The sequence below is a fragment of the Phalaenopsis equestris genome, unplaced genomic scaffold (genome assembly GCF_001263595.1).
Source record: "Phalaenopsis equestris unplaced genomic scaffold, ASM126359v1 Scaffold001091, whole genome shotgun sequence".
Classification (NCBI taxonomy): Eukaryota; Viridiplantae; Streptophyta; class Magnoliopsida; order Asparagales; family Orchidaceae; genus Phalaenopsis; species Phalaenopsis equestris.
Genome location: NW_018165530.1, coordinates 53,531 through 81,029, shown reverse-complemented (window position 1 = coordinate 81,029; position 27,499 = coordinate 53,531). Strand labels below are relative to the sequence as shown.

Below are 27,499 nucleotides of genomic sequence, written 5' to 3'. Positions count from 1 at the left end.
TCACCGGTCACCACCTATTTCGCCATTCGCATTCTACGGAAGCTAAAGCGGAATTCAGCTCCCGGAGGAAGTGCTAAGTGGTAGCTTTTGGGATGAGCCAAATTAGCCTGCTATACTCCGCCCACCAACCGTTTGTGCAATGGCCTTAAAGGAAACATTATCAGTATGTATTGTCTTCTCATTCTCTTTTCAGTTCCTCTCATGCTATAATCTTGGTCTGTTCCGGGAAAGAGGAAGAAGGAGGAATGGTGATGGCTTTGACGGCACCGTGTGGATTCCGCTCCATGGTCAAAAGAGATCTGAGGATCCCATGGGTTCTGGATGCTCCATTTGTGCGGCGGCGAGTTTGCTTCATGGCGGCCGGCGACAGGAATGCATCTTCTTCTTCTTCTTCTTCTTCCTCTTCTTTGCGGCAGCAGCAGAGCCGGTTGTCAATGGAAATTTCGAGTGATAAGTGGAAGAAGAACATGGATTTGGTTCATCTGCCAGGTAAAAATTAAGCTTAAATGTAGTTTGTTTATGAAGAAAGTATAAAACTATTTTTTTTTCTTGAATGTGATATTTTTCCTCCTATATTCCAAAAAAATATATCCGCATGAAAAAATATCACCATTTGAATGTATTGTTTCTGTGTGTAAATGGTATAATGAGCCCTTCTAAAGCAAAATTTTTATTTATTAAATAATATAATATTTTATAGGAAGAACAATTGTGAGTGTGTTTTAGATATTAGATAGACTACATTTTATTACATCTTGATATCATTATAATAAGATTTTCAATATCATTTTTAAAATTGTTATTTGCAAATGTCATTGAATCTCATAATTAACATATGGAGATATAATAATATTACATCGGCAATTTCAGCCACTCAGTAGAAAGATTTTCAGTGATGCTTTGTGTTGTACCTCTTTATTTTATTTAAAAAACTTTAATGGTGAACTTGTTATTTATTTTTTTATTTAAATTAAAGTTCATAACCTAACCAAATTTCACAAGTTACTTGTACACTCTTGTTTGAGCATTTAAGCAAAGAAGTATAGATTTGCGCATATACTTTCTAATAATGTGATCATTTTATAACTTTAAATACATATGCTTAATGAAATCAATGGGAAATTAAACTATAGTCTCGAGTGAAGCATGCATTATTAATGTAAAAGCATAGTAAATGACCAAACATTTTGATGTCAAATCATTATCACTTAGCTAAAAGTTTGGCTTAGCATTTAATGCCAAAAGATAGTAATTAACTTGACATTTGACATCATATACATAGCAATAGGAACTCATAAGCATTAACACAATCATACCATTAGAATTATAGTCATGACAATAGTGTATTCTTAGCATGAAAATCATAGTTATCATAACCATGGGCTGTAGAGTGGTTATATAAGTTGGCACAACATTGACATCATTGTATTGGACTATGAAATGATTAAAAAATTGATATCATACACATAAATTATACTATAATTTTATAATTTGAATTTTATTACATAAAACATAGCTTAATGTAACATATCTCTTGCATCTGAAGGTAACGATGAAAATATTTCATCGCAAGAGCTATAACACTATAGTAGTAGTAGTTTGTTGTAGATCTGACTCACCATTAACCAATACATAAACTGTTCACACAACCAAGATATTGTTCATATATCTATTGTTTATAATGATGAGGGAGTCATAATGCGTCGACACATTCGATTTTTCATCTACTATCGTGAAGTCCATGTACATTGAAATATATATATATATATATAAGATCTTTCTTGCATACCTATTTTCATTCAATAGTTTTCTGCAAGGGAAATTGATTTGGAATTGCATTTCATAATCTAAGCAATAGTTCAATATTCAAAAACATAATATATAGCAAATGGAATCATGGTTGTAGGAGTAACCTGACATTTATCATCATAGGCATGGATTTTAGAGTAACGAAATTTCATAAGCATACATTTACATGTTTCTTAGTAGACATAAACCTTAAAATGATTATGATTTTATGAAATTCTATACCAACATAGCATTGCAAACATGATTCATAATAATATGACAAATATTAAGGACTATCCAAGGGTTAGGTATTTCACGCTAATTTTTCATCAATTGGTTTTGGTTCCACGTGGAAGAAAAATTTTGGCTGATTCGGAGATTTAGGGCTTCGGGTAGTTCGGACGACAAAAGATCGGAGAATAAGAGCGGCGCATATTTAGCGATTTCCGCATAGGGTATTCGGCGAAGGAGTTTGGACGGAACAGCTTCTCCGAATGGCGCCAGAGGACGTTTGTGCGAGGTTTCTGTGGTTCGGCGAAGCTCGCGAGCGGGAGGAGGCGGCGCAGTTTCGCAGAGGAGATCGGGATGAGTTCCAGCGACCGGCGAAGTAGGCGAAGCAGGGCGACGGGTTTCGACGAAGTCGAGCGACTCAGAGGAGGGCTTCCGACGAAGGATTTGTGCGACGCAAGTAGTTCCTGTGAATGGCGACATAGTTCGGAAACAGGATTCAGGAAGCACTTTTCGTAGGCATGGGGCTCCGCGAGGGATTTTTCTGAACAGAGAAAGGATTTGTAAGAATAATTTGTGAGAGAAAATCAGGTGGTGAAGTTCGATGATACTAGTAACTTTGAATTATGACAAACAAATATGAAATATTTGCTGGCATAACAGAGAATCTTGAAGGTTTTGCGGACAATAAAATTAGATGCCATAGAAGATAAAAATTGAAAAAAATTACAACAACGAGCGACAACAACCATACGCCTATGTCTGACAGATGAAGTTATGTATCACGAGATGAATATGAAATCTCCAAGGAAAATATAAAAAAATCGGAAACTCAGTTTGTCTAAATTTCTGAATAATAAATTGTATCTGAAACGAAATCTGTACGGGCTGAATATCCAAGAAGATTCTGATCTGACATAGCACCTGAATGACTTAAATCAAATTATGACAGATTTGTCAGGAAGCACTTTTCGTAGGCATGGGGCTCTGCGAGGGATTCTTCTGAATAGAGAAGGATTTGTAAGAATAATTTGGGCGAGAAAATCAGGTGGTGAAGTTCGATGATGCTAGTAACTTTGAATTATGACAAACAAATATGAAAGATTTGCTGACACAACAAAGAATCTTGAAGGCTTTGCGGACAATAAAATCAGATGCCATGAAAGATAAAGATTGAGAAAAATTGCAACAACGAGCGACAACAACCATACGCCTATGTCTGACAGATGAGGTTATGTATCACGTGATGAATATGAAATCTCCAAGAAAGATATAAAAAAATCAGAAACTCAGTTTGTCTAAATTTCTGAATAATAAATTGTATCTGAAACGAAATCTGTACTGGCTGAATATCCAAGAAGGTTCTGATCTGACATAGCACGTGAATGACTTAAATCAAATTATCACAGATTTGTCACGGTTTGATGTGAGTATTGAGGATGAAGATTGAACAATGATTTTGTTGAGTTCATTGCCTTATTCCTATGAACATCTGATGAGTACTCTTACATATAGGAAAAAAACTATCAAAATTGATGAGATTACTGCAGTATTTGTTGGCACATAACCAGCGGAAGCAGAATGCAGGGAAAAACTCTTATGACGACAGTTTATATGTCAAGGGTAAGTTGGATCATGGAAGAAAGAAAGAGAAAAAGAATTCTGGAAGGCGAAATTTCAGATCAAAGTCTAAAGACAAAAAAACAATTAATTGCTACAAGTGCAAGAAATCGGGTCATATGAAGAGGGATTGTCCAAAGCTCAAGAAACAGATTGAGGAGAAATGTGATACATTATCTAAGTTTGTAAATGTGGTACAGAGTAACAATTCAGATTGCAACGATGATGATATGTTTTCAGTTTTATCAACTCAGTTTATAGATGCATGCATTTTTGATTCATGGTGCTATTATCACATAACACATAATATGGAGTGGTTTATTTCATACAGGTTAACTAATTCTGGCCCAGTCTATTTATGTGATGATAGATGTTGCAATATTTTTGGTATTGGTGAAGTCAGAATTCAGATGTATGATGACACGGTTAGAACATTATGCGATGTCAGACATATTTCATATCTGAATAAGAATTTGATTTTCTTAGGCACTATACATAGAAATGATTTTATTCCTAAGACAGATGAGGATAGAGAAACCATCATAATTATTAAGGACGTACTGACTGTGATGAAAAGAAAGTTAACTGCAGGTAATATTTACAAACAATTAGGGAGTACAGTTGTAGGTGAAGCTCATTCTGTGAAGTCAGATAATGATAATACAAAGATATGACATATGCGTCTGGGCCATCTTATCATGAAATTGCATAGAAGAAACCTGTTGCATGGTGTTAAAAGCTGCAAGCTCGATCTTTATATATTATGTGTTCTTGAAAAACAGACTAGAGTCAGTTTTATGACTAGAAAACACAAAACTGAAGAGATTCTTAATTATATGCATTCAGATGTATGTGGTCCTACCAGGGAATCGTCATTGAGAGGATCTCTTTATTTTATTGCATTTATTGATAATTTCTTTAGAAAAGTTTGTGTATATTTTTTGAAGCAGAAATTTAAAGTATTCTTTAAATTCAAGCTGTAGAAAGCCGAGGTGGAGAACCAAACTGACAGAAAAATCAAATATTTGAGGTCTGATAATGACATGGAGTACATAGATTCACAATTTCAGAAATTTTGTGAGGAACATGAGATTCAGAGATATTTTTCAGTGCGCAAGACAACACAACAAAATTGTGTGGCAGAAAGGATGAACATGTCCTTAACTGAAAAGACAAGATGTCTGAGATTGAATGCATGACTTCCTAAGAGTTTTGGGCAGATGCTATGAATTTGACATATTTTTTCATCAATAGATCATCTCGGGCATCATTAGGTAGTAAGGTTGCAGAAGAGGTATGAATATATATTCTAGTAATTTCGATCATTTATGAATTTTTTGTTGTCTTGCTTATGTGCATGTATCAAAACTTGATGCAAAATCTAATAAATGCATCTTTTTGGGTTCTAAAAAAGGTGTGAAAGGATACGAGTTTTGGGATCCAGTTGCAAAAAAGTTGGTGATCAGTAGAGATGCAGTTTTTGATGAGCAGTCCATGTTGCAGCAAAATAAAAAAAATGTGCAAGAGAATAGTTTCAGTTTAAATACAGTGCAGATGGATTTAAAACAACATTAAAAAACAATTGAGAAAGTTGAAAGTTCAACTAACACCTGGTGATTCAAATATAGATGAATTGCAGAATTACAATCTAGCCAGAGAGTTAGAGACAGACAGAGACGCACCAATAGAAGATCTCGTAGCAAATTGAGTTATGAAAACTTAATCACTTATGCACTTCTCATCAACAACGATGATCTAACCAGCTAGAAGAAAAAAAAATTGATGGGTGCAATGGTTGAGAAAATAGAATCTTTTCTTTGCAGAAAAATTCTTTGCAGAAAAATTGCACATGAGAGCTAGTTCAGCTTCCTGAGGGAAAGAAGGTTATTGGGTGCAAGTAAATGCACAAATGAAACCAGCAGTATCAGAAAAACAAGGAGAAAAGTTCAAGGTCCGACTGGTAGCAAAGGAATTTTCACAGTAGAAAAGAATATACTATGATGAAATATTTTCACTTATGGCCAAACATACTTCAATTAGGACAGTACTTGCATTAGTAATTATTTGAGATTTGTATTTGGAGCAGATGAATGTTAAAACTGCTTTCTTACATGGTTATTTGGAGGAGCAGATTTACATGGAGCAGCCAGAAGGGACCACTAAAATGGTTTAATCACCCTGGACAGGAGCATTTGGTTTGCAGATTAAATAAATCGCTGTATAGGTTGAAACAATCTCCAAGACAATAATACAAACTGTTTGACTCCTACATGACTCAGATTGACTACAAGCGATATGAGTATGATTGTTGTGTTTATGTGAAGAGTCTTGATGATCGTTTTTATTTTTTTTTTTCTGTTACTCTATGTTGACGATATACTGATTGCTGCAAAGAATATGAATGATGTCTGTTATTTGAAAGCTTTATTGAGCCAGTAATTTGACATGAAAGACTTGGGTCCTATGAAGAAGCTTCTTGGAATGGAGATTCATGGAGATAGAGACTCAAGACAACTGTGTTTATCACAAGTAGGCTATGTTGAGAAAGTGTTGGACTGGTTTGAGATGAGCAGAGCAAAGCCTGTGTGCACTTCATTAGTAAATCATTTTAAGTTTTCTTAAGAACAATGTCCTAAGACATACAAAAATTGAAGACATGACAAAAGTTTCATATGCCAGTACAGATGGCTTCTTGATGTATGCAATGATATGTACTCGCCCTGATTTGACTCACGCTGTTAGCTAAGTCTGCCAATACATGTCTAAATTTGGAAGGCGACATTTGAAAACAATCAAGTGAATTTTCAGGTATCTAAAGGGTACTGTAGGACATGTAATACTGTAGGACATGTGGACATGTAATTATTTTTGGCAGTCAGCATAATGATTCTTTAGTTGTGGGGTATGTTGATTCAGACTATACAGGTGATTTAGATGATAGAAGGTTTACAACTGGGTATGTGTTTACTTTTGGTGGAGCGCCTATATATTGAAAATCAACAATTTAATCTATTGTGACATTATCTACAACTGAAGCTGAGTACAAGAAAGTAGTTGAAGCTGCAAAAGAAGCCTTATGGCTTGCTGGGCTAGTAAAGGAACTGGGTGTTGAGCAAAGTGAAGTTTAGTTGCATTGTGATAGTCAGAGTGTCATTTATCTGGCTAAGAACTAGACGTACCATGCGAGAACTAAGCATATTGATGTCAGATGTCATAAGATCAGAGAATTGATTACTTCTGGTGAGATATTGTTGCAGAAGGTTCATACTGATGAAAATGCAGCTGATATGTTGAATAAGCCAGTCACTATCAACAAGTTCTTGCATTGCTTGAACTTGTTGAATGTTTGCAATTGCTACAGATGGATGGTGGCTCAACCCACTTCAGTGTGTAAGAAACTCCATGATGTAATTCTCCTAAGGGGTTGGATATTTGCCAATGTAAAGATTTGTTAGGTATGACTCATATATCATATAAATGACAGATGCTGGAACGAAGCAGAGTGGAGCGGAGCAGAAGAATTTGCCCAATCTGGGGAGCGGGGGCAACGCCCTGCGGTACGGTACAATGGTAATTTTTTAATTACATATTGTACTTCAGGGCTATATATATAGACTCTATTGTAATCCTAAGGGGTTTTGTACTTCTTTTCTGAGATTGAAAGAAAGTCGCCGCTTTGCTCCTGAGGACGTATGCATCTTTGCCGAACATTGTTAAATCTCTGTGTGTTCTTCTGGATTTGTGCCGATTATTATTTTTCTTGGCCCTAATTTCTCAACACCAACGATATAAATCATAACATTGTTTTACATAAGGAAAATTATGGAAAAAAAAGAACTTTCATAAACTAGTGAAATCTGTAGAGGAAATAAACATTAGAAATGAGACATCTACTGAGTAAATTGGATTTTGAACTAAATCTTTGGTTATCTCCAATTTTCCAAGCCTTAAAAGATTTGGTTCATCAATTCTTAAATAAGACTTCATACTTTCCACTTTGTTTGATCATCAAAAACTAAACAGAAGGTTAATTATATAACTCATTTATAGCTAGATCACTTGCTTTCTTCTTAACCTGACATTTTTCTTATAATGAAATTTCTTACGGCAAATATAATATAAACCTTCTCATTCTGGGCTTACATGTATATGTATAAATATATACAATTGTAAATATTCTTCCAATTAATTTACTGAGGATAATTTACTGATTATCCACTTTCTAAAGACTTGTGATGTATACCGAGTTATTTGCATCAAACATAGCTTTCAAGGCATTTATTTAACTGATTTTTTCTCTTGCTACCTCAGCCTCTATAGTCTTTTTCTAAGACAACATTGCATAAACCTTTTAAAGCACCCAATATACTGGCATATCTCGATTAACTCTCTTCTTATTAGCCAATTCTCATGCTTCATTTTCCACTTGTAATGAATTAAAATTTCTAAACACTACTTTGGAGCCAACATGTAATTCGTCATGCTATTTATTTAGTTCTTAAATTATCATTGCTATATTCACTTCATTATATAATGAACTAAATAGAGCATTGTGAAACAACTTGATGTATACTTATTAAAATCATTTTTTAGGAAATACTTGCTAGCTTTGCTTACATATGAGAATTTGGAATCTAGTGTAGGTTTGTAGATAGTAGAGCCATTATTGAAATCATGACTACATATAGATTTCCTACTCGTTTGAATGTTATGCTAGATATGATGAAAGTTATTATGATATCGTTCTATATCAAGTCTTAGAGAAAATACTGAGTGCTATAAAGTCAAATGTAGATTATGTATATAGTTGGCAATGTCATTTGGATTAAATGAACATATCTTGCAACTTATTGTAAAATTTCTTGTTGTTTATTTTGAAAAATTATATAGTTTTTTTAATAGCAAGACCTGAAATAACCATTTGGTGCATCCTAGAAATGTATTTGACGTTTTACAAAAAGAAATTCTATCTAAATCTGAAAAAAGTATGCTTCATGAATCCATCCTTAATCTTCCTTGGCTCTAATATCAGCGTTATTGAATTGCAGAGCCATTATCCTCAACTTGTATCCAGGGTTCTGTTGAGGACTCCAAATTTCGAGTTGCATATAAGGTAAGAAAGACTACTTCTCAACTCTTGTTGTCTACTTTACACTGCTACTAACCCTCTAACTTTTCCACAAAATTAGGGTCTACCAGGTGCATTTAGTGAGGTTGCTGCCCTTAAGGCCTATCCTGGCAGTGCAACTGTTCCTTATGATCAATTTGAAGTCGTTTTTGAGGTTAAAAAATAGCTCTAATTGGTTTTTATTGGACAAATATGATCACGGCGATCTCTAATTTCCAGTTTCTTTCCGACATGCAGGCTCTTGAAACTTGGGTAGTAGATAAAGCTGTTCTTCCAATTGAAAATTCAGTAACTGGAAGCATCCATAGGAATTATGACCTGCTTCTTCGCCATCAACTACATATTGTTGGGGAAGTTCAATTGGCTGTTAGCCAGTGCCTAATGGCCTTACCGGGTGTGGAAAAGAAGGATCTGAAGCGTGTGTTAAGCCATCCTCAGGTTCATACCATTTACATACATATCACATAATTCTTATGTATTTACATATCAAACACTTGAACGTTTATTTTTTACATGCATGCCACTCAAATCCTTGACATCACATGAAAAAATACCACCGGTGTTACTTTTTTTAAAGTGAAATACACATTTTCATGCATCAAGTTATGAAACCAAGATGTCATAGTTGTAGATATCAAATTTTGGGTGTTGATATGTAAATAGATAAGAATCGTGTCGTATGTATGTAAATTTTCATTTGGGACATTTACATATATGCCACCCAATTCCTATGTATTTACATTGTCTAACACCTTAACTTTGGTTTACACATTTATACCACCTTACTCTTGTATATCACATAAAAAATACCACTCTTTTAACTTTTAAATAGTAAAATACACTTTTTTATGCATAGGAAATGTGGTGTGTGTGTGTGTGTGTGTGGTATAGGTGTTAGATATGCTATAAAAATATAGAATTGAGTGGTATATATGTTAATCTTCGTAGGGCATTTACATATATAACACCCAATTCATAATTATTTACATGTACTTTGTTGTTCTATATTTATACCACCCAAATACCACCATTTTAAATCTTAAGAAGTGAAATACACCGTTTCATGCATAGGTAAGGTTGTATGTATGTAAAAACTAAAGTTTGGGTGTTATATATTTTAAAAAGATTGAAAATCTTTTTTTTTTTTTAACTTTAATGACTTTCATGCACGCCAGGCGTTATCACAATGCGAGGCTGCACTGAACAAGTTAGAAATCATCCAAGAAAACACAGATAGTACTGCTGCAGCTGCCCGGGTAATGTTGAATAATTGAAAGCCTGTCTTATTTCCTTCGATTGAAACTAATCTTAAGCTTTATATTATTCTCTCAATCAGCTTGTGTCTTCAAAAAAGCTTTGTGATGCGGGAGCAATAGCAAGTCACCGGGCTGCTCAAATATATGGTCTTATGATTCTAGAGGAAGGCATAGAGGCAATTAATTGTTCCTTTAACTTAAACTTCAAATTTTGCTTGTTTGCATCCGATAAGAATTTCAAAAATAATATATATATATATATATATATATTATATTGAATCCTGGTTTGTCCGTGAATCACATCCAAGGAATATATTGTAAGGAAAGAGAGATGGAGGGAGAGAGAGACATAAATGGACAGTAAAATATCATATCAATCGTATCTTATTTTTAAAATAATCTCTCTATTTATAGGATAGGGTATAAGGTCATGATGTTACTTTTTTTTCCATACTTTAAAGGGTGTTGCACAGAGTACTTTTAGTATTTTACATGTATGAACTTATCCTCTGGCTGCTCCCTAGGTTGGCCGGCTAAGCTCAATTTGGTTTGTCTTAGTCGGTTGAGATTTGCTCGGCTGGATGCATTTAGCTCAGTCAGCTAATTTTTGTCGTTGTGAGTCGGCCAGTAGTTGGCCGTTGATTCCTGGCCCCTAATGAGGGGTCTCTAAATGTCTCTGGGGTGGTTGGAGATGCTAAAGAACCATATCTTCCATGGATCGACTTATTCGTATATCCTTTGGTCGTCTTTGGTCTGTCTCGCGGTTCGTTCGGCTTTGGCCTCACTGGTTTTGGCTTGGATAGCTTCACTCGATAGGAAATGTCGACCTCATAATCTTCTGTTGACGGGCCCTCCCTCGTTATACTCTTTTCTTTTGAAACATTTTATCTCATCAGGATCAAAATCGACGTATTTTTTATGTACATACTTTACCTCCCCAATTCTTTTCTTGCAAGTGACACTGCTATAATAAGAGAATTTAATAAAAAAATAAATCACTTTTATTATTAATTAATTATTCATTAATTGAACTCTCTTGTTTTCCACATCTTTGACTCTTTTAAATAAAGTGTGATGAGACTTTCCACATTCCATATTTACTCTGCATCCATTCTCGATTGAATTGGTTGGCTTTTGAGTATTGTAATAGAGGACACGTCGAATCCTCAGGGTCGTATCCTTAGCAAAGATCTACTTTGTTTTACCTTTGGGAGACTGAAGGAGCGGCACTGCTCGAAAGGTGAAAAGAAGAAGGAAGCCATCATTAAGAAGAGAAAAGCAGTGATGCTGGCGGATCAGACGAGGTTTTCTGATTCATTCGTCGAGCAGGAACGCTTAGGCGACCATCCCAACCATCGATCCATCAGATCAAACTTCCACTATGGCAAGAGACCCGCCGACCAATGGTGCCACACAAGAAATTATTGGTGCTCTGTCGCTACCCGGTACATAAGAAGCTATTGTTGCTATGCTGATGTGCATGAGAGTTTTGTTCAATTGCTGCTGTATTTCTATCATTTTATATGCTTATTTTACTATTGTGGGAATGTTTTTAGTGTTGTTATGCGGGATATAGCGAAGGAGGTCGATCGAAGCTTGAAACATTGTTAAATTGAGTAAAGTAGCTGATCGACACCTAGGCATCAGGACTAAGAGCCTAGGCACTCGAAGCAGGTCAGTCTCCTGGGATTTTCGCCCACAAAATAGAGAGGTTGGAAAGTAGGCATCGGGAGCATAGAAAGTAGGTGCCAGCTTACCAATGCCTAGGCGTCAGGACTAGGCACCTAGGCTCCCGAAGCAGATCCGAGCACGAGACCAAGCAGCTGGAAAGTAGGCACTGCCTCTGGGCACCTTGGGGCCGATGCCGACTAGAAATTGTTCAGAATACAGAGAGCTTGGAATGTAGACACTGTGATTGCAACGAGTAGGCGCTACACCTGCAGCGCCTAGAGCCTAGGCGCTCGATACTCTAGTTCTAGATTCCATGACCAACACCTAGTCGTTAGTCTGCGGCGCCTAGGCACTAGTTTATGCAGACTGGTAGTTTCTGCAGTTGGGATGCATATCTTCGCCAAGGGGAAGTATAAAAATGCTGGAAACAAAGTAAGAATGGTCTTTCTCTGCATTTGAAGCATGGAGCATTGAAGAGGAAGAACAAAGAGGCTTTATAAGGAGTTTTGAAGTGAACATTCGAGAGGATCTAGAGGTGTATTCACTGCTTGTTTTCGATTCTTTCATCATACTTTGTAAAATATGGAGATAAGTACATTCTAGTTTGAATTTTCATTTGAATATCTGTGAAAACTTGATGTATGATTTCCATATTTAATTTAAAGTTTGATGTGATGGTTTTTTATAATGAAGAGTTAGTAGATCTTTTATTTCTTTTTTGAATTGAATAGTGATAGAATAGAATTGAAACTATCTATGTGATTCTCATGTGAATTGCTATAATAGTGTTGATTTAACCAATTTGTCTCATTTACTTTCTATCTGGACAATAGGAATGTTAACATCCTTCATGAACTTTGAGATCCAGAAGGATACTTAGTGGAACAAAAGATGTTAGTCACATAAATTCATTGGAATAAGGATATTACCTTTGAGTTATGCTAAAATTTAAGGATTGGTATTTTATGAGGCTGGTCAAGATTTAGGGAACAAAATTCTTGATATCTGAATTTTCTTAGACTTTCGGATGGGGATAAGGAAAATGATAGCTGCTGTTTGATACTAAGTTGTAATCATTATTTCAATTTTTTTTTCCATTAGAACAATTCAAGGGGGAAACTTTTCAAAACTTGATTTCTTAAAAACTTCCTTTGGCTTGTTAGAATAGACTTATTTTAAAATTGAAATAGGGTAAAACATTTCCTCAACATCAACAAGTTGAACCATTCAGGCTAGGACCGACAATAGTAAACTAGAAGTATTTATTTTAGGATTCATCTCGCTTCTTGTGGGATCGATACTCGGAATTCTATTCTGGATATTACTGATACGATATGTATACTTGCGCGTGTCGCTAATGCTTTGCCGCACTGGGTTCTTATCAAGGTTTGACATCGTTGTCGGAGAACGACGGTGAATTCCAATTTAGGAGAATTTTAGTTGAACTTTTAGGGTCTCGACTTGAAAACCATTGTGTTACATCATCAACTTGTTTTGTAATTTTTTTTGTACTTATAAATAAAAATACCAAAATATCTTGTTAGTCCTACTGTTTAATCTATGCACTTGTATCTTGCTTTATACTTACTGCAAAACTCGTGTTAATTGTTTGTTGTTTGTTTTTGCATTTGTGTTTACTTAGTATTTTTGTTTGTTGTTTTTATTTACTTGAACATTGTTGCATCTTGTTAGCTTAAGGTTGTTTAGTTAGTTCACCCCAATAGTGTATGCGTACTGCTGGGCCTTCAGACCTTGAACCATACAATCTAGAGTTAGAAAGAATCGTAAAAAAAATTAGAAAATTTAAAAGACTTCAAAAAGAATTAGGAGAGATAGCACACATACCTCAGGAGAAACCCATTGTCTCACATACCCAATGAAATGAATAGACCTCTTAAGAAATTTACAAACTCTATGATAGATGAAATCTACTTAAGTATCAATACCTCTGCCGTCGAAGTGAACTTGTTTGAACTGAAACCCACCATCATCCTGATTGTGCAAAATAATCAATTTAGGAGGACACCATCATAAGACCCTAATTTATGTAGCGAGCTTTTTAGAACTTTATGCCACACTTTGCTATAAAGGTGTTTCCAACGACGTCGTTAGACTTAGGTTCCCTTTCTCCCTGAGGGATAAAGTTAAAATGTGGCTTAGTTTTCTAGCTCTTGGGTCTATCAGGACCTAGAATTAACTGGTCCATAGAATCTTAGCTAAATACTTCTCATCACTCAAAACGACCAAACTTAGGAATGACATTACCTTTTTTAGTCAATTTGGTGGGGAATCTATTTACAAAGCTTGAGAAAGATTTAAGGAGCTTCTTAAGAAGTGTCCTCTCCAAGAACTACCAGATTGGTTGATCATTCAGACAGTAGGATTCCTTAGGTAGGTCATAGATGTTGCAACAGGAGATTCCCTTATGTCTAAACCCTTTGAAGCGACCTATTCATTGATCTAACAGATGATGACTAATAACCTCCAATGACCTTATGATAGAGTGAACCATAGGAAGGTAGCCGTGTTGATGACATAGACACTTTATCAATCTTGACATCTCAAATAGTGGCTATCTTTGGGAAGCTAAATCAATTAGGATTGAATCTAACACAAGGATCGCCAGTCATAGAATAGAATGCTTATGGAGCTGGTAGATCATAATACATTTCCCATCGAGACTATAACTGTCATAAATAATAGGTTTAATAACCCATACTACAATACCTATTACCCTGGTTGGAAAAATCACCCAAACTTTAACTTGAACAATAATAACCCAGGTGTAGGAAACCAGTAATGTGGAAACAGTCAAGCTAATTCAGTAGAGAGTTGGAGTGACCACGGTAATGGAAGCCCAAGACAGACTAACCCTCTAGGATTTAATTCAAACTCTCAATTTAAAGATAAGAAACTGTCATTAGAAGAAGTAGTGTTGCAAATGGGGAATCAACTACAAAGTCAAGTTACAGCTATTAGGAACATAGATAACCAACTAGGCTAGATAACAAATTCTCTAAGTAATAGATATCAGGGAACTCTTTCTAGCACCATCGAAATTAACCTCAAGGAGAAAGCAAATGAGCAGATCAAGGCTATTAAGTTGAGAAATGAGAGAGAATTAGAAGCGAATAGCAGGGAGGTCATAGTAGAAGTCAATCCAAAATATGAAAAACTTAGTGAAAAACCTACCCAGAACTTAGGAAGATTTAACTCGCCTCCTAGGATTGACCCATAATGATTACCTCCATCGTTTCCTCAAATGCTTCAAAAATACAGACTGAATCAAAACTCTCCAGATTTCTAGAGGTGTTTAAGAAGCAACTATCAACATTCTCTTTGCCAAAACTTTAGAACAAATGCCTAGTTATGTGAAGTTTATGAAGGATATTTTAAACAATAAAAGAAAGTTAGGAGATTTTGAGACTGTTGCACTTAGTGAGGAGTATAATGCAATCATTCAGAAGATGCTTACTCAAAAACTTAATGACCCAGGTAGTTTTACCATCCCTTGTGCCATAGGAGAGAAATGTTTTGAGAATGCCCTGTGTGATCTAGGTGCTAGTATCAACCCCGTGCCCTTGTCTATCTTTAGGAGATTAAGATTAGGAGAAGTTCATCCCACCACCGTGACCCTTCAATTGGTTGACTGCTCAATAACTTATCCTAGGGGGTTATAGATGATGCTTAGTTAAGGTAGACAAGTTTATCTTCTATATGGATTTATTGTTTTAGACATGGAGGAGGATAAAGAGATTCTCATTATTTTTGGAAGGTCTTTCCTAGCTACTAGTAGGGTGATGATAGATATTCATAAGGAAGAGTTGATGATGAGGGTGAATGACCATGAGATAACTTTTAATGTCTTGAAATCTATTAAATACTCTTCTAATTCGTGAGATGACTCTTGTTATAGGTTAGATCTAGTGGATGGTGTAGTTAGAAGCCAATTTCAGGAGACTTCAGAAGCTGATCCAGTTGAGTAGATTTTGATTGAGGAAGATAGTCTTGACTCTCAGGATGAACCAGCTCTATTATTAGAGGAGAGCCTTAGGGTGTATGGAGAGATGTTTGAGCTTTTGAATACCACTAGTTATTCCAAGCCCTTAGAGCTGTCCGTAGAAAAGCCCTCTAAACTATAAATGAAAGCCTTACCCAAACACCTGACGTATGCCTACTTAGGAGAGCCATCGAATTTACCTGTGATCATTTCCTCAGAACTCAATAAGTTTCAAGAAAAGAAATTGATATGAGTTTTGCGGACTTTAGTAGAGTCTTTTGTTGAACCTTAGCAGATATTAAGGGGATAAGTACTTCATTGTGTATGCATAAGAGCCTTATGGAAGAAGACCACAAACCAAAGGCTGATCCTCAGAGAAGACTCAACTCGTTGATGAAAGAAGTAATAAAAGAGAGAGTGAAATTGCTAGATGTAGACATTATCTATCTCTTCTCTAATAGTGCTTGAGTTAGTCCTATCCATTTTCTTACCCATGAAGGAATGGCTGTCTGTTTTGGAAAATGACCAAAACGAGCTGACACCTGCAAAACATGTCACCGGGAGGCGCATTTGCATTGGCTATAAGAAATTAAACACTGTCACTCGAAAAGAACATTTCCCCCTTTTTTTTCCAGACCAAATACTGGATAGACTAGCTGACCATCCATTTTTCTGCTTCTTAGTCGGATATTCAGGGTATCATCAGATTCTTATAGCTCAAGAGGATTAGGATAAGACTAAATTCACGAGCCCTTATAGAACTCTTGTGTTTTGGAGGATGTCATTCAGACTATGCAACGCGTCTGCCACTTTTTCAGCGCTGAATATTGTTCATTTTTTTTTATTTGTTTGAGAAGGCGATCGAGGCGTTTAAGTATGACTTCTCTATGTTTGGGCCTACTTTTGATACGTGCTTTGAAAATCATGCCAGGGTGTTTCAAAGATGCGAGGAGACAAATCTGGTGTTGAATTGGGAAAATTTTCAATTTATGGTGAATAAGGGATTTGTTTTGGGCTCAAAATTTTTGAGAAGGGTTTGAATGTGGATCCAAAAAAAATTCAGGTGATAAAAAAACTTTCCTCACCCATTTCTGCGAGGGGTTATGAGCTTTTTAGGCTATGACGAGTTCTATAGACGTAATATTAAACTTTTCAAAATTCACCAAACCACAATGCCATTTATCAGAAAAAGATGTTCCATTTCACTTTGACGAGGATTGCCACACCGCTTTTGAAACTTTAAAGGATAAATTAGTCACTGAGCCCATTATTGTTGCACTTAACTGGAAGAGGCCTTTTGAGCCATTATGCAGTAGGAGTGGTCTTAGGCCAGAGGATAGAGAAAATGTTTTGAGCTATATATTATGCTAATAAGACCCTAAACGAGGCTTAAGTGAATTATACTACAACGGAAAATGTGCTTCTGGCTATAGTGTATGCATTCGATAAATTTTGGCCCTATTTGATTGGTACAAATTGCACCGTTTTGACCGACTTCACTGCGGTTCGATATCTTATAACTAAAAAAGACAAAAACTTGTTTGATTTGTTATGTCCTTTTGTTGAAAGAATTCGATATCAAGATTGTAGATAGAAAAATATCGAAAATTAGATAGCTGACCACTTATCTAAGCTTGATCATGGGAGTTCTACTAATTTTCATGATGAGATTAATGAGCATTTCCTTGACGAACAACTCTTAGATATTTCTGATGTGAATTTGCCTTCATATGCAAACATAGTGAACTTTATCGTTAGTAATATTTTATCCTATGATCTGACATACCATTAGAGGAAGAAATTCTTATTTGATGCTAAATGTTATTTTTGGATTACCAATATCTTTATAGGAGGTGTAAGAATTAAATCATTGGAAGATGTCTCTCTTTAGAAGAAACCTATGATTTTATTAAGAGATGCCTTGATTCTTAACATGGAGGGCATTACAGAGGATATCGAACGACTGCTAAGATTCTTCAATCTGAATTTTATTGATCTAATCTTTTTAAGGACTTGAATAATTGCATTAAATCTTGTGATAAATGTCAGAGTAGGAAATATATCAAAAATAGATGAAATGATATTGAACAACACTTTGTATGCTAAAATTATTGATGTTTGGGGTTTAGATTTCATGAGACCTTTTGTATCTTTGCTAGGAAAACTTTATATTCTTGTGCTATTGGATCATGTCTCAAAATGGATAGAGACTATTGTTCTCCCTAATTGTGACACTCAGAGTGTTTCAAAATTTTTAAAGAAGAATATTTTTTGTAGATTTGAAACACATAGGGTAATTGTAAGTAATGGAGGGAGTCACTTTATGAATATGAAAATTGAGACTTTGATAGAAAAATATGAAATTAAACATAAGATTTCCACTGTCCATCACCCTCAAACTAGTGGTTTAGCAGAAATATCAAATAGGGAAATTAAAAATATTATTGAGAAAACTGTTAACTCCAGTAGAAAGGATTGGTCTGAGGTTTCATGATGCACTTTGGGCTTATATGACTGGTTATAGGACTCCCATAGGAATGCCCCATTGTAAGCTTATATTTGGTAAGGCTGAGGTTGATGATGCACTTCGGGCTTATATGACTGGTTATAGGACTCCCATAGGAATGCTCCATTGTAAGCTTATATTTGGTAAGACTTGTCATTTATCTGTGAAATTAGAACATAAAGTATATTAGGCCGTGAAAGAATTCAATTATAACATAAAAGATTTGACAGGAAAATGTTTACTACAGTTAAATGAATTGGATGAAATTAGGAAAGAAACCTAGGAAAATGCTAATATTAATAAGGAAAAAAATGAAAGAATGACATGATTGGAAGCTTCTTAGGAAAACTTTTTGAGCATGGACAAGAGGTTTTACTGTATATTTCTCGATTGAGATTAGTTCGCGAAAAACATAAATTCAGATGGTCAGACCCATTTACTATAGTACAGATTTATCCTTTCAGAGCTATTTAAATTGAGGATAAAAAGAGCGGAAGGGTATTTAAGGTTAATGGATAGAGACTTAAGCTATATTTAGGAGGAGATAGAATTGGCCATAAAATGACTTTGATTTTGAGTCATCCTAATTAATAAATTTGGCATTTTCAGGCTGAGGACATTAAATCAAATGCTTTTCGAGAGACAACCTAAGTGTATCTGTGTGTTTGTTGTGTTTCTTTTACTTGTTATTGCACTTGTGTGTGATTTGTGGTGTGATGTGTAGGCTTGATCGTGATTTATGCCTTCAGTGAGGCTGCAAATTTGATCTTCTGTACCGGAGAAAATCTGGGTAGGGCGTCTAGGCGTCATTCTCTTAGGATTGTACTTGTTTGATCAACACATAGGCGCTGGTACCAGCACTTAGACGCTACTTGGACACACGATTAGATCTTATGCAACGCCTAGGTGTCGCACCAGGCTCTAGGCACCTAGATCTTCTATAAATTTGTGGTTTTCACTGTTTGCTTGTTTTCTTCGTTCTTTCTGCTTCTTCGCTCCTCTCTTTGTTCGAAAGCCCTAGATCCTTGAAAAGTTCCATTTTTTTTTTAGAGCTCGAAGAAAGGTAGATCCGGTGATCCTTGAGGAAGCTTGTGTCCTTAACCTCTTTTCTTCTAGCTTTACTCATTGATTTCAAGTTTCTTCAGAGAGATTTGGGATTTTTGGGGTTTTGCTCTTGGGTAGGTCTAGATCTTGATCTTGTAAGCTTCATGTAAGCTTGTTCATTTCATTTTCTACTTATATCCTTTATTCATGGCACCTAAGACAGGGTGGAAAATCTAAGACTTCCTTTTACAACAAAAAATTTGTTAGTGCAAAAGCCAAAGAGTGATATATCGAAATTTTTGGTATCAAGACAGTTTATTCCGAAGAGAGGATTCTTCCTGCCGGGGGGAGGAGTTGAGGGAGTAATTTTTGCTCGAGATTGGGATCATTTGTGCTATGAGACCCATGTTGCGGTGATTCTTATGGTTCGGGAATTTTTCGCTAATTTGAATGAATCCCAAAATGACAAGGTTTTTGTTAGGGGTAAAACTGTTGATTTCTCCGAGAAAGACAATGCATTTTTCATTCTTCCTAACTTGCCTAATGATACTACTCTAATTTCAGACCTTTTTACCAAGAGTTAGCTGAAATCATTAGGTATTTTACTGATGGGAGGGGTGAGTGGAAAATTAGAGAGGAGAAAAAAAAAAGATTTTCCTGCTACTACTTTGAATGCTGAGTCCAAGGCTTGGCACCATTTCATTTCAACATAACTTCTTCCCTCCACTAATTTGAGCGAAGTTACCCAAGAGCGAGCCATAATGAAGTATTGTATCAAAATGGGTAAGTCGATTGAATGGTGAGTGGAAAATTAGAGAGGAGAGAAAAAAATATGTTTTTCTAATGCTACTTTGAATGTTGAGTCTAAGGTTTGGCACCATTTTTTTTCAGCAAAACTTCTTCCCTCCACTAATTTGAGCAAAATTACCCGAGAGTGAGCCATTATGAACTATTGTATCTAAACACATAAGTCAATTGATGTTGGGTCTGTCAACAACCTTTCAATCTATTACACGTTGAAAGGTGGATCTACCATAGGTTTGGGACACCCTTCTACCATCTTTTTTCTGTGTTTTACTACTGGATTTGAGTATGATAGCTGTGAGAAATAGTTACCTGCCCTTAAGTCTTTCACAAAGAGGAATATAGGGTTGTACAACATATTGTTCTCTTCATTATTTGAGCGGAGTAAGAGTTCTGCTTGTCCTTCTTCTTCTTTTAAATCTCGCCCCTCTGCTTCCATTACCTCTATCTTTGAGCATCTCAACACTCTTGTTGAGGATACTTCTATTATTTTGTCAGGGTTGTATGATTTGATGAATTCGTACTTGAAACTATTTGCCCCTCATAGTAGTTAGAAACTTAATTTTTGAAATTTTTTTTATTGGAATAATGAGGGTAATAGATGAGGGATGCTTCAATTTCAAATTTTGAGAATATTTGAATAGTGTCATATATTTCTCAGAAAGTTAAACTTAATGAGTTGACATCTAAACATCAATTTTTAACATATGCTTTCTTTATATCTTTATAATCAATTCTAGGTCATTTAGGGTCCATTTGGGATGGCGGTGTGGTGGGCACCGCATTGTAATTTTGTTTGTTTGGGTAAACTACATTTTGACAGCTTTTTGAAAAAACTGCCACTGAAATTTACGTTTTCTCACTAATCTTGGATGAGTGCGGTGACAACTTTTTAGTTGCGGTCTGAATTTAAAAAAAAAATTGTAATAGCCACCACAACTCTTTGAGCATCAGATTATTTTTTTAGCAGCTTCAAAACTATTTTTTAATATGTTGTAGCTGCCCCAAACATACCCTTAGATATAGATTAACTAATTCTAAACAGATACAAAATTTTTAAAAGTTTAGACTTTATTTAACCAGTATAGAATCGGGTTAGTAACCATTTTGTAAGTCAGAAAGTATTGAATTGGGTTTGGGGTGTAATGAAATTTAATTTGTGAAGGGAGCTTGGAATCCAAAATCTTTTAAGAGCTAATCTAGATATAGTAATCCCAGACGATGGATATAAAAAAAGGGGTCTTCGAAAGGAAAAATCAAAATGAAAAGAATTCAAATTCAAAGGCTCAGAATCGAAAAGAAGATAAAAATATATAATGAACCTTTGGGAAAAAGCTTGAGGAGAAGCTTTATTTAAGTTTTTTTTTCAATTTCTTTTCTAAAAATTAAAAATTCATTAACACCTCTAACTAAAATTAAATTTTATGCTTATAAAGTGAAAAGTAGATCAAACTGAATGAATTAAGTAGATGACTGAGTTCTTAAGATTGTTATATGTATTTATTAATTGAGCTTTATACATGTGACCTAGGTTGAATATAATGATTTACATAGTTTATGATAAATTAGGGACTTTAGGGTTTAGCTCTGCAAATTTAATTTGATGGAGATATAATGTTTCATTCATATTCATATAAACTTAAAATTGAAATAGTATTTGATTGTTAACCATTAATCATAACTATAAGCATTGCTAATGCATTAAATTTAGGATTTTAGATTTACTTGAGGGCAAGTAATCTTTGAGTTTGGGATGATTTTAACATGCATAAGAATTGTGCTTTATTGTTGTTTTATCCCTATAATTTTATATGCTTATTTCCAGTTTGTTGGAAGGTTTTTAGTGTTGTTTTGCAGGATTCAGGCAAAGAGGTTGATCGGAGCTTGAAACATCGTCAAATGGAGCAAAGTAGCTGACTAGTGCGAGGACTGGGCGCCTAGGCACCTGATGTAGGTCAGTCTCCTGTGATTTTTGCCAAACAGACAGAGAACTTTGAATGTAGCTGCCAGGAGCCTGGAAAGTAAGCACTAGCTTACTAGCACCTAAGCGTTAGTACTGGGCGCATAGGCACCCAAAGCAGGCTAGATCCGAGCATGAGACTGAACTGCTGGAAAGTAGTCCCGCGACTGCAATGAGTAGGCGCTACACCTGCATCCCCTAGGTGCTGCCTTTGGGCGTTTGGCGCCCAATGTCCTAGTTCTAGATTATGTAACCAGCACCTAGGCGCAAATTTGCGGCACTGGTTTACTTAGATTGGTTGTTTCTACAGTTGGGATGTGTCTCTTCGTAGGGAGAGGTATCGGAATGCTGGAAGTGAAGTAAGAAGGGCATTTTCTGCATTTTGAAGCTTGGAGCATTGAAGAGGAAGACCAAAGAGGCTTTGTATGGAGTTTTGAAGTGAATGAAAGAGAGATTCGAGAGGATCAAGAGATTTATTCACTACTTGTTTTCAATTCTACCATCTTGCTTTCTAAAAGAAAGAGAAGTGCATTTTTAGTTTGGATTTCATCTGAATTTCTGTGAAAATTTTGTGTACGATTTCAAATGTTTAATTCAACAAAGTTTGATGTGATGGTTTTTATAATGAAGAGTGAGTAGATCCTTTATTTCTTCTTTGAATTGAATAGTGGTAGAATATAATTGAAATTATTTATGTGATTCACATGTGAATTGTTGTAATAGTGTTGAGTTGCTTCATTTACTTTCTACCTGGCCAGTAGGAATGTTAATATCCTTGATGAACTTTGAAATCTGGAAGGATATTTTGTAGAACGAAAGAAGTTAACCACATGAACTCATTGGAATAGAAACATTATCCTTGAGTTTATAATAACATTTAGGCAGAAGGTATCTTACTAGTTTGATCAAGAGATTTAGGGAACTAAACTCTTGATAGCCGAATTTCCTTAGACTTCCAAAAGGAGACAAGGAAAAGGATAGCTCATGTTTGATACTATATTCTCCATCAGAACAATTCAAGGGGGAAACTTCTCTAAACTTGAATTTTCTTTGGCTTGTGAAGTTAAACTTGTTTTAGGATTTTTCTTTTGGGATTCATCTCACTCCCTGTGGGATCGATTCCTGGAACTCTATTCTGGATACTACTAATACGAAACGTATAGTCGCCAGTGCTTCAACGCACGTGGTTCATATCATATAACGCCACCCAGTATGCACCAAGCTGTTGGTACTTTGCCATCGCCTGATGAGAGCAATGTGTCACTTACATCGTCTGAGTCGAATCGACTCTTTCGTATGAGGAACCTCAATCTTACCTAATTTAATTTTTTTTAGGGAGCCCCTTTCTTTACGTTATCTCTTGTTGTAGCTGTTTCAGTTTCGATAATCTTGGATGATGACTTGCCTCCGACAAGTGTTAGTGAGAACCCGCCTGAGGTGCTTGCCCAAGCGCTAGTTGAGGGCGCCCGACTCTTGAGCGAGGATGTTGGGATTAACCGCCCAGACAATCCTCTTGAGACCCACGGGGATACAACTGATGGACGTCGGATGTCTCCTGGGTTGTTCGCTCACCGCTGGGACGAGATAAAAAACTCCTTCGCTTAGTTGGTCGAGATCTATCAAGGCGAGGAGAAACACGAGCTGCCCTCGTGTGGATAAATTGGAGAGGATGTAGGGGGAGATAGCATAGCCACTCTTCGCCAGGAACTGTCGAACTTTCGAGAGAGATCCCTCATACACCAGGCCTTAGTCGAGACGAATCGGTTGAACCAGTAGAGGTTTGGGGGGATGTTTTGTATGAGAGGCTGTTGCAGCAGGGGTATGTCTTGGCCAAAGAGGCTACCGACCCTCTTGTTAACTATTTCCTCTCGGGCTTAGTTTCAAACGTTACTTGTAATTTGTAATGCCCATTTTCAAAATAAAATTTATCTTTTCATCTTGATTCTTATGTTGATGTGATCCTCTGTCATCACATTTTCAAAATTTCAGTATAGTTTCGCTTTTACCCCTATGTGATGACTCTGCTTCTCTGTCACCATGTTTTTTAAATAATGATTTTATATATTTCATATTTGAAACTCTTTATGTTAATATAAATTCATAAAAAAAAAAAAGAATGAAAGGCAAATAACTTCAATTTTTGTTGGTTTTGTCATGCAAGTTTTCTGTTTTCTAAGTTGAGTTATATGCAAGTCATTTTATCTTCTAGTAGCTTGATTTGTTGGTTTAGTACATGTCATGCTTATCTTACTTGCATGCTAAAAATGCTTGCTATTCTCCGTAAACTTCAAAGTTCCTTGCTCTGATTTTGCACTTATGTGATGTTAGGATTTCCCTAACAATGTTACCCGCTTTATGATCTTGGCCAGAAATCCTATAATTCCAAGAATTGACAGACCATTTAAGGTACTGAAATAGTATTTCTATTTAGTTGTCTTTTTATCAAGGGCCATTCACATACATACCCCACAATTCTTATATATTTACATATCGAACACCTAAACTTTGACATTTACACGCATAGCTAGCACTCAAGTCTTCAATATCACATCAAAAGTACCACTTTTACTAACTTTTTAGAAGTGAAATATACATTCTCATGCATAGATTATGACACCAAAGTCTTATAAATTATAAATGTGATATGTAATACGTAATAATTATGTGGTATGTATGCAAATTTCTCTTTATTAGATGAGTTTTTTTAGCCAGTGTTTTCCTTTTCGTAGACTAGCATTGCCTTCACTCTTGAAGAAGGTCCTGGAATGCTGTTTAAAGTCTTAGCAGTTTTTGCTTTGCGGAATATAAATCTCTCAAAGGTCCTCCATAACAAAACATTTTTCTGCTAATTTTTATTTCTTTTTTTCTTCCCAAACAAATATTTTAACTCCTTCAAACTGCTGCTACAGATTGAAAGCAGACCACAAAAAACACTCCCTTTAAGAGTGGTTGATGATTCAAAGCGCACGTAATTTTTTCTTTTCATTTTTGGAAAAGTTCTCTTACCATACGAAAAAGCTTTTTTTTTTATTTATATATAAGATGATGTGTATTATTCTATGAAATAATTAATATTTTCCCCAGGTGTTTTAATTATCTGTTCCATGTTGACTTTGAAGCATCTTTGGCTGATCTTCGTGTTAAGAATGCCTTGTCTCATCTACAGGTTAGCATTTTGTTTAGAGTTTTTTCTGCGTTTAACACATGATTGTCAAAATATTACATGATAACTTTTTTATAGCCACCTCACTTCAATATAATTTACTATAAAAAACAGCTTCTCATAGCAAAACTTTTTGAGAAGCAGCATGAAACTATACCAAACTAAAGTGTGGCAGTGACCTTGAAAAAAAAAAAAGAAGTGAGAAAGCTACCCCAAACAAACCATTCTTTTTGAATCCAAGCATTATATGTAAACACTTTTATTTCCTTTTCCAACTCCCGTTATGGTGCCCAACTATCAAGAAATTATTGCATCAGGACACCAGATGTAAATTTGCATCAAGTATCCAATTAAAATTGATCACATCAAAATTTAGACCCAACTGAAATACACTGATTTGTTGTTTTTTAAAAGTGTGGGACCCATCCTAACACATGATCAATTTTAATTGGACACCTGATGTAATTATTTTTTCCCAACTATTGCATAATTTTTTATATCCATCCTCTAAAGCTTTCATTTATGGGAGTACATTAAATATCTTGACCTCTCAAATATCTGAAATGAGTCTATGATTGCTATTGTTCCTGCTTACAATACTAGCCTAAGAGAGCAATGTTTTTTGCACTGCTGCTCTTTTGGATGATGGGAACAGAAAAAAACTGAAAGTTATAGGGGGCTAGATGTAAAAATGCTACCATTTGTTTTCTTCCTCTGCCTGAACAAAAAAAATTACTCCTTTTATCTCTTTTCAAAGGGGTGCCCTAAAAGCTTTTATCTTGAAAACTTTCACGCAGGAGTATGTTTCCTTTTGCCGAGTTCTTGGTTCATATCCAAGGGATACCTTCGCTCTGTAACTATTCTGGGAGAATCCTGTACGTTTCTATTGCCTTTGAGAATTTAACGTCCAAAAATTTCAGTTTTTGAAAGGTTTTGGTCTCTAGTTCTTTTATTATTATTATTATTATTGATTTTAGGAAAATATTCAATAATGTTCCACAAGGAGGATTAGCAGTAAGAGCTTTAGTTTTATTTATTTATTTATTTATTTTTCATTTTGGCATTTTTTTTTTCTCTGAAGGCTGCTATTAAAGTTGTGTAGTATTTTCAGCCTAATTATAGCTTTATATGATTCAAATTTAATTGTCCATATTTGTTTTTTTATTGCATTGTATTTTATGCCTTTTTTTTTTATTTTTATCATCAAATTTGGACTATAATCTGCCATATATACCTGGATTCTTTTGTCATCGAGGGTACTTGAACCAATAATTAAATAAGAAAAAAAAAAAAGAAAAACTTGCATCAAAGAATCTTTTCACGGTTTCGTAAACAATTGATCTATTCACGGTTCCTTGCCACTTGCATCAAAGAATCTTAGATTATTTGTTCAATCTTTGATCACGTAGCTCCTTGGATTGTTTATCACAATCAAACCACAATTTAATTACAAATTAAAAGATGTCTTTATGTGGAAGATAGAGAGATTCAACATAAAAAATAGTATTACAAGAGCTCGCGCCAGCTTTGTTTGATAGAACTTATGATTAATTTTTAAATCCATATTTAAGGGGCTAATGGTGGACATAACCTAAAGAGGAACTCTCATAATTTTGAAAATAAAACTAAAATATGACGGGCATTATTTCTGTAGGGCTCTCTTGAATCCTTGAGCTCTGATTTCTCAAAGAACTCCAACAATAAGGAGTGTTGGGGATACAAAAACTACCAAGAAGCCCCTACGCCGCTTTAGGGCAGAAAATTCCCTCTACGAGGTTTCGGGAATGAGGGTGCTGCGGCTTCGAGCGGGGCAATGGGGGAAATAATAATCGCGAACGTGGGCCGCGGGGCCGATCCCGCTGCTAGCTTTCCGCCTACTTCAGCGGCCAATAACTGCAAACGTTGAGCGAAAGCGAAAACATAGGCGCTTCGCGCTTCGCGGTTTGGCGGTTTGGGGCCGAGCCGCTCGAAAAAGCGAACCCAAACAGAGGTATTATTTGATTTTTGAATTTTTAGTACCAGACTCTCATTATCAAATTTATGTCATTTATCAGTCAAACTTTAAAATACGAGCGTTTATTTCATCAGAACACCGGTAGCAAATTTACGTCTGGAGTCCAGTGAGCACTTGTCATGTGGCAAGTATGTCCCACTGTAATACTGGTTGGGTAAGTTTTTTAGAGTGATGAACCCCCACTTGCCACGTGGCACATGATCACTGGACTCCGGACACAAATTTTGCGTCTGCTCTCTCCTGATGAAATAATTTTTCTTAAAATACACCCTTCATGTGAAAATTCCTTGGCTACTCCACTCCCGAACAATTTTGAT

The 27,499-nt window shown here is 35.6% G+C and overlaps 1 protein-coding gene across 2 annotated transcripts; it reads left to right on the top strand.

Moving 5' to 3' along the window:
* The first annotated feature begins 19 nt into the window (after positions 1-19).
* LOC110033093 (arogenate dehydratase/prephenate dehydratase 1, chloroplastic-like) lies at positions 20-26,206 on the top strand. 2 transcript variants are annotated; one of them, XM_020736962.1, is made up of 12 exons: positions 20-489; positions 8,685-8,749; positions 8,826-8,918; positions 9,002-9,202; positions 9,940-10,020; positions 10,101-10,196; positions 24,334-24,411; positions 24,735-24,824; positions 24,915-24,973; positions 25,090-25,171; positions 25,966-26,043; positions 26,146-26,206. In XM_020736962.1, the coding sequence occupies exons 1-11, from the start codon at positions 246-248 to the stop codon at positions 26,023-26,025; spliced, it is 1,149 nt and encodes a 382-aa protein (XP_020592621.1). In that variant the 5' UTR covers positions 20-245; the 3' UTR covers positions 26,026-26,043; positions 26,146-26,206. The 2 variants fall into 2 exon arrangements, with proteins under 2 accessions (XP_020592621.1, XP_020592620.1); XM_020736961.1 differs by lacking the exon at positions 26,146-26,206 and having other exon boundaries at positions 25,966-26,044.
* The last annotated feature ends 1,293 nt before the right edge of the window (positions 26,207-27,499 follow it).

Bases quoted from the DNA above. Each gene is read 5' to 3' on its own strand.
- LOC110033093 (XM_020736962.1), top strand. From the start codon at position 246: ATGGTGATGGCTTTGACGGCACCGTGTGGATTCCGCTCCATGGTCAAA. The intron at 8,750-8,825 runs GTAAGAAAGACT...CCACAAAATTAG, and splicing joins AATTTCGAGTTGCATATAAG to GGTCTACCAGGTGCATTTAG. The intron at 24,412-24,734 runs GTACTGAAATAG...TCCTTTTCGTAG, and splicing joins GAATTGACAGACCATTTAAG to ACTAGCATTGCCTTCACTCT.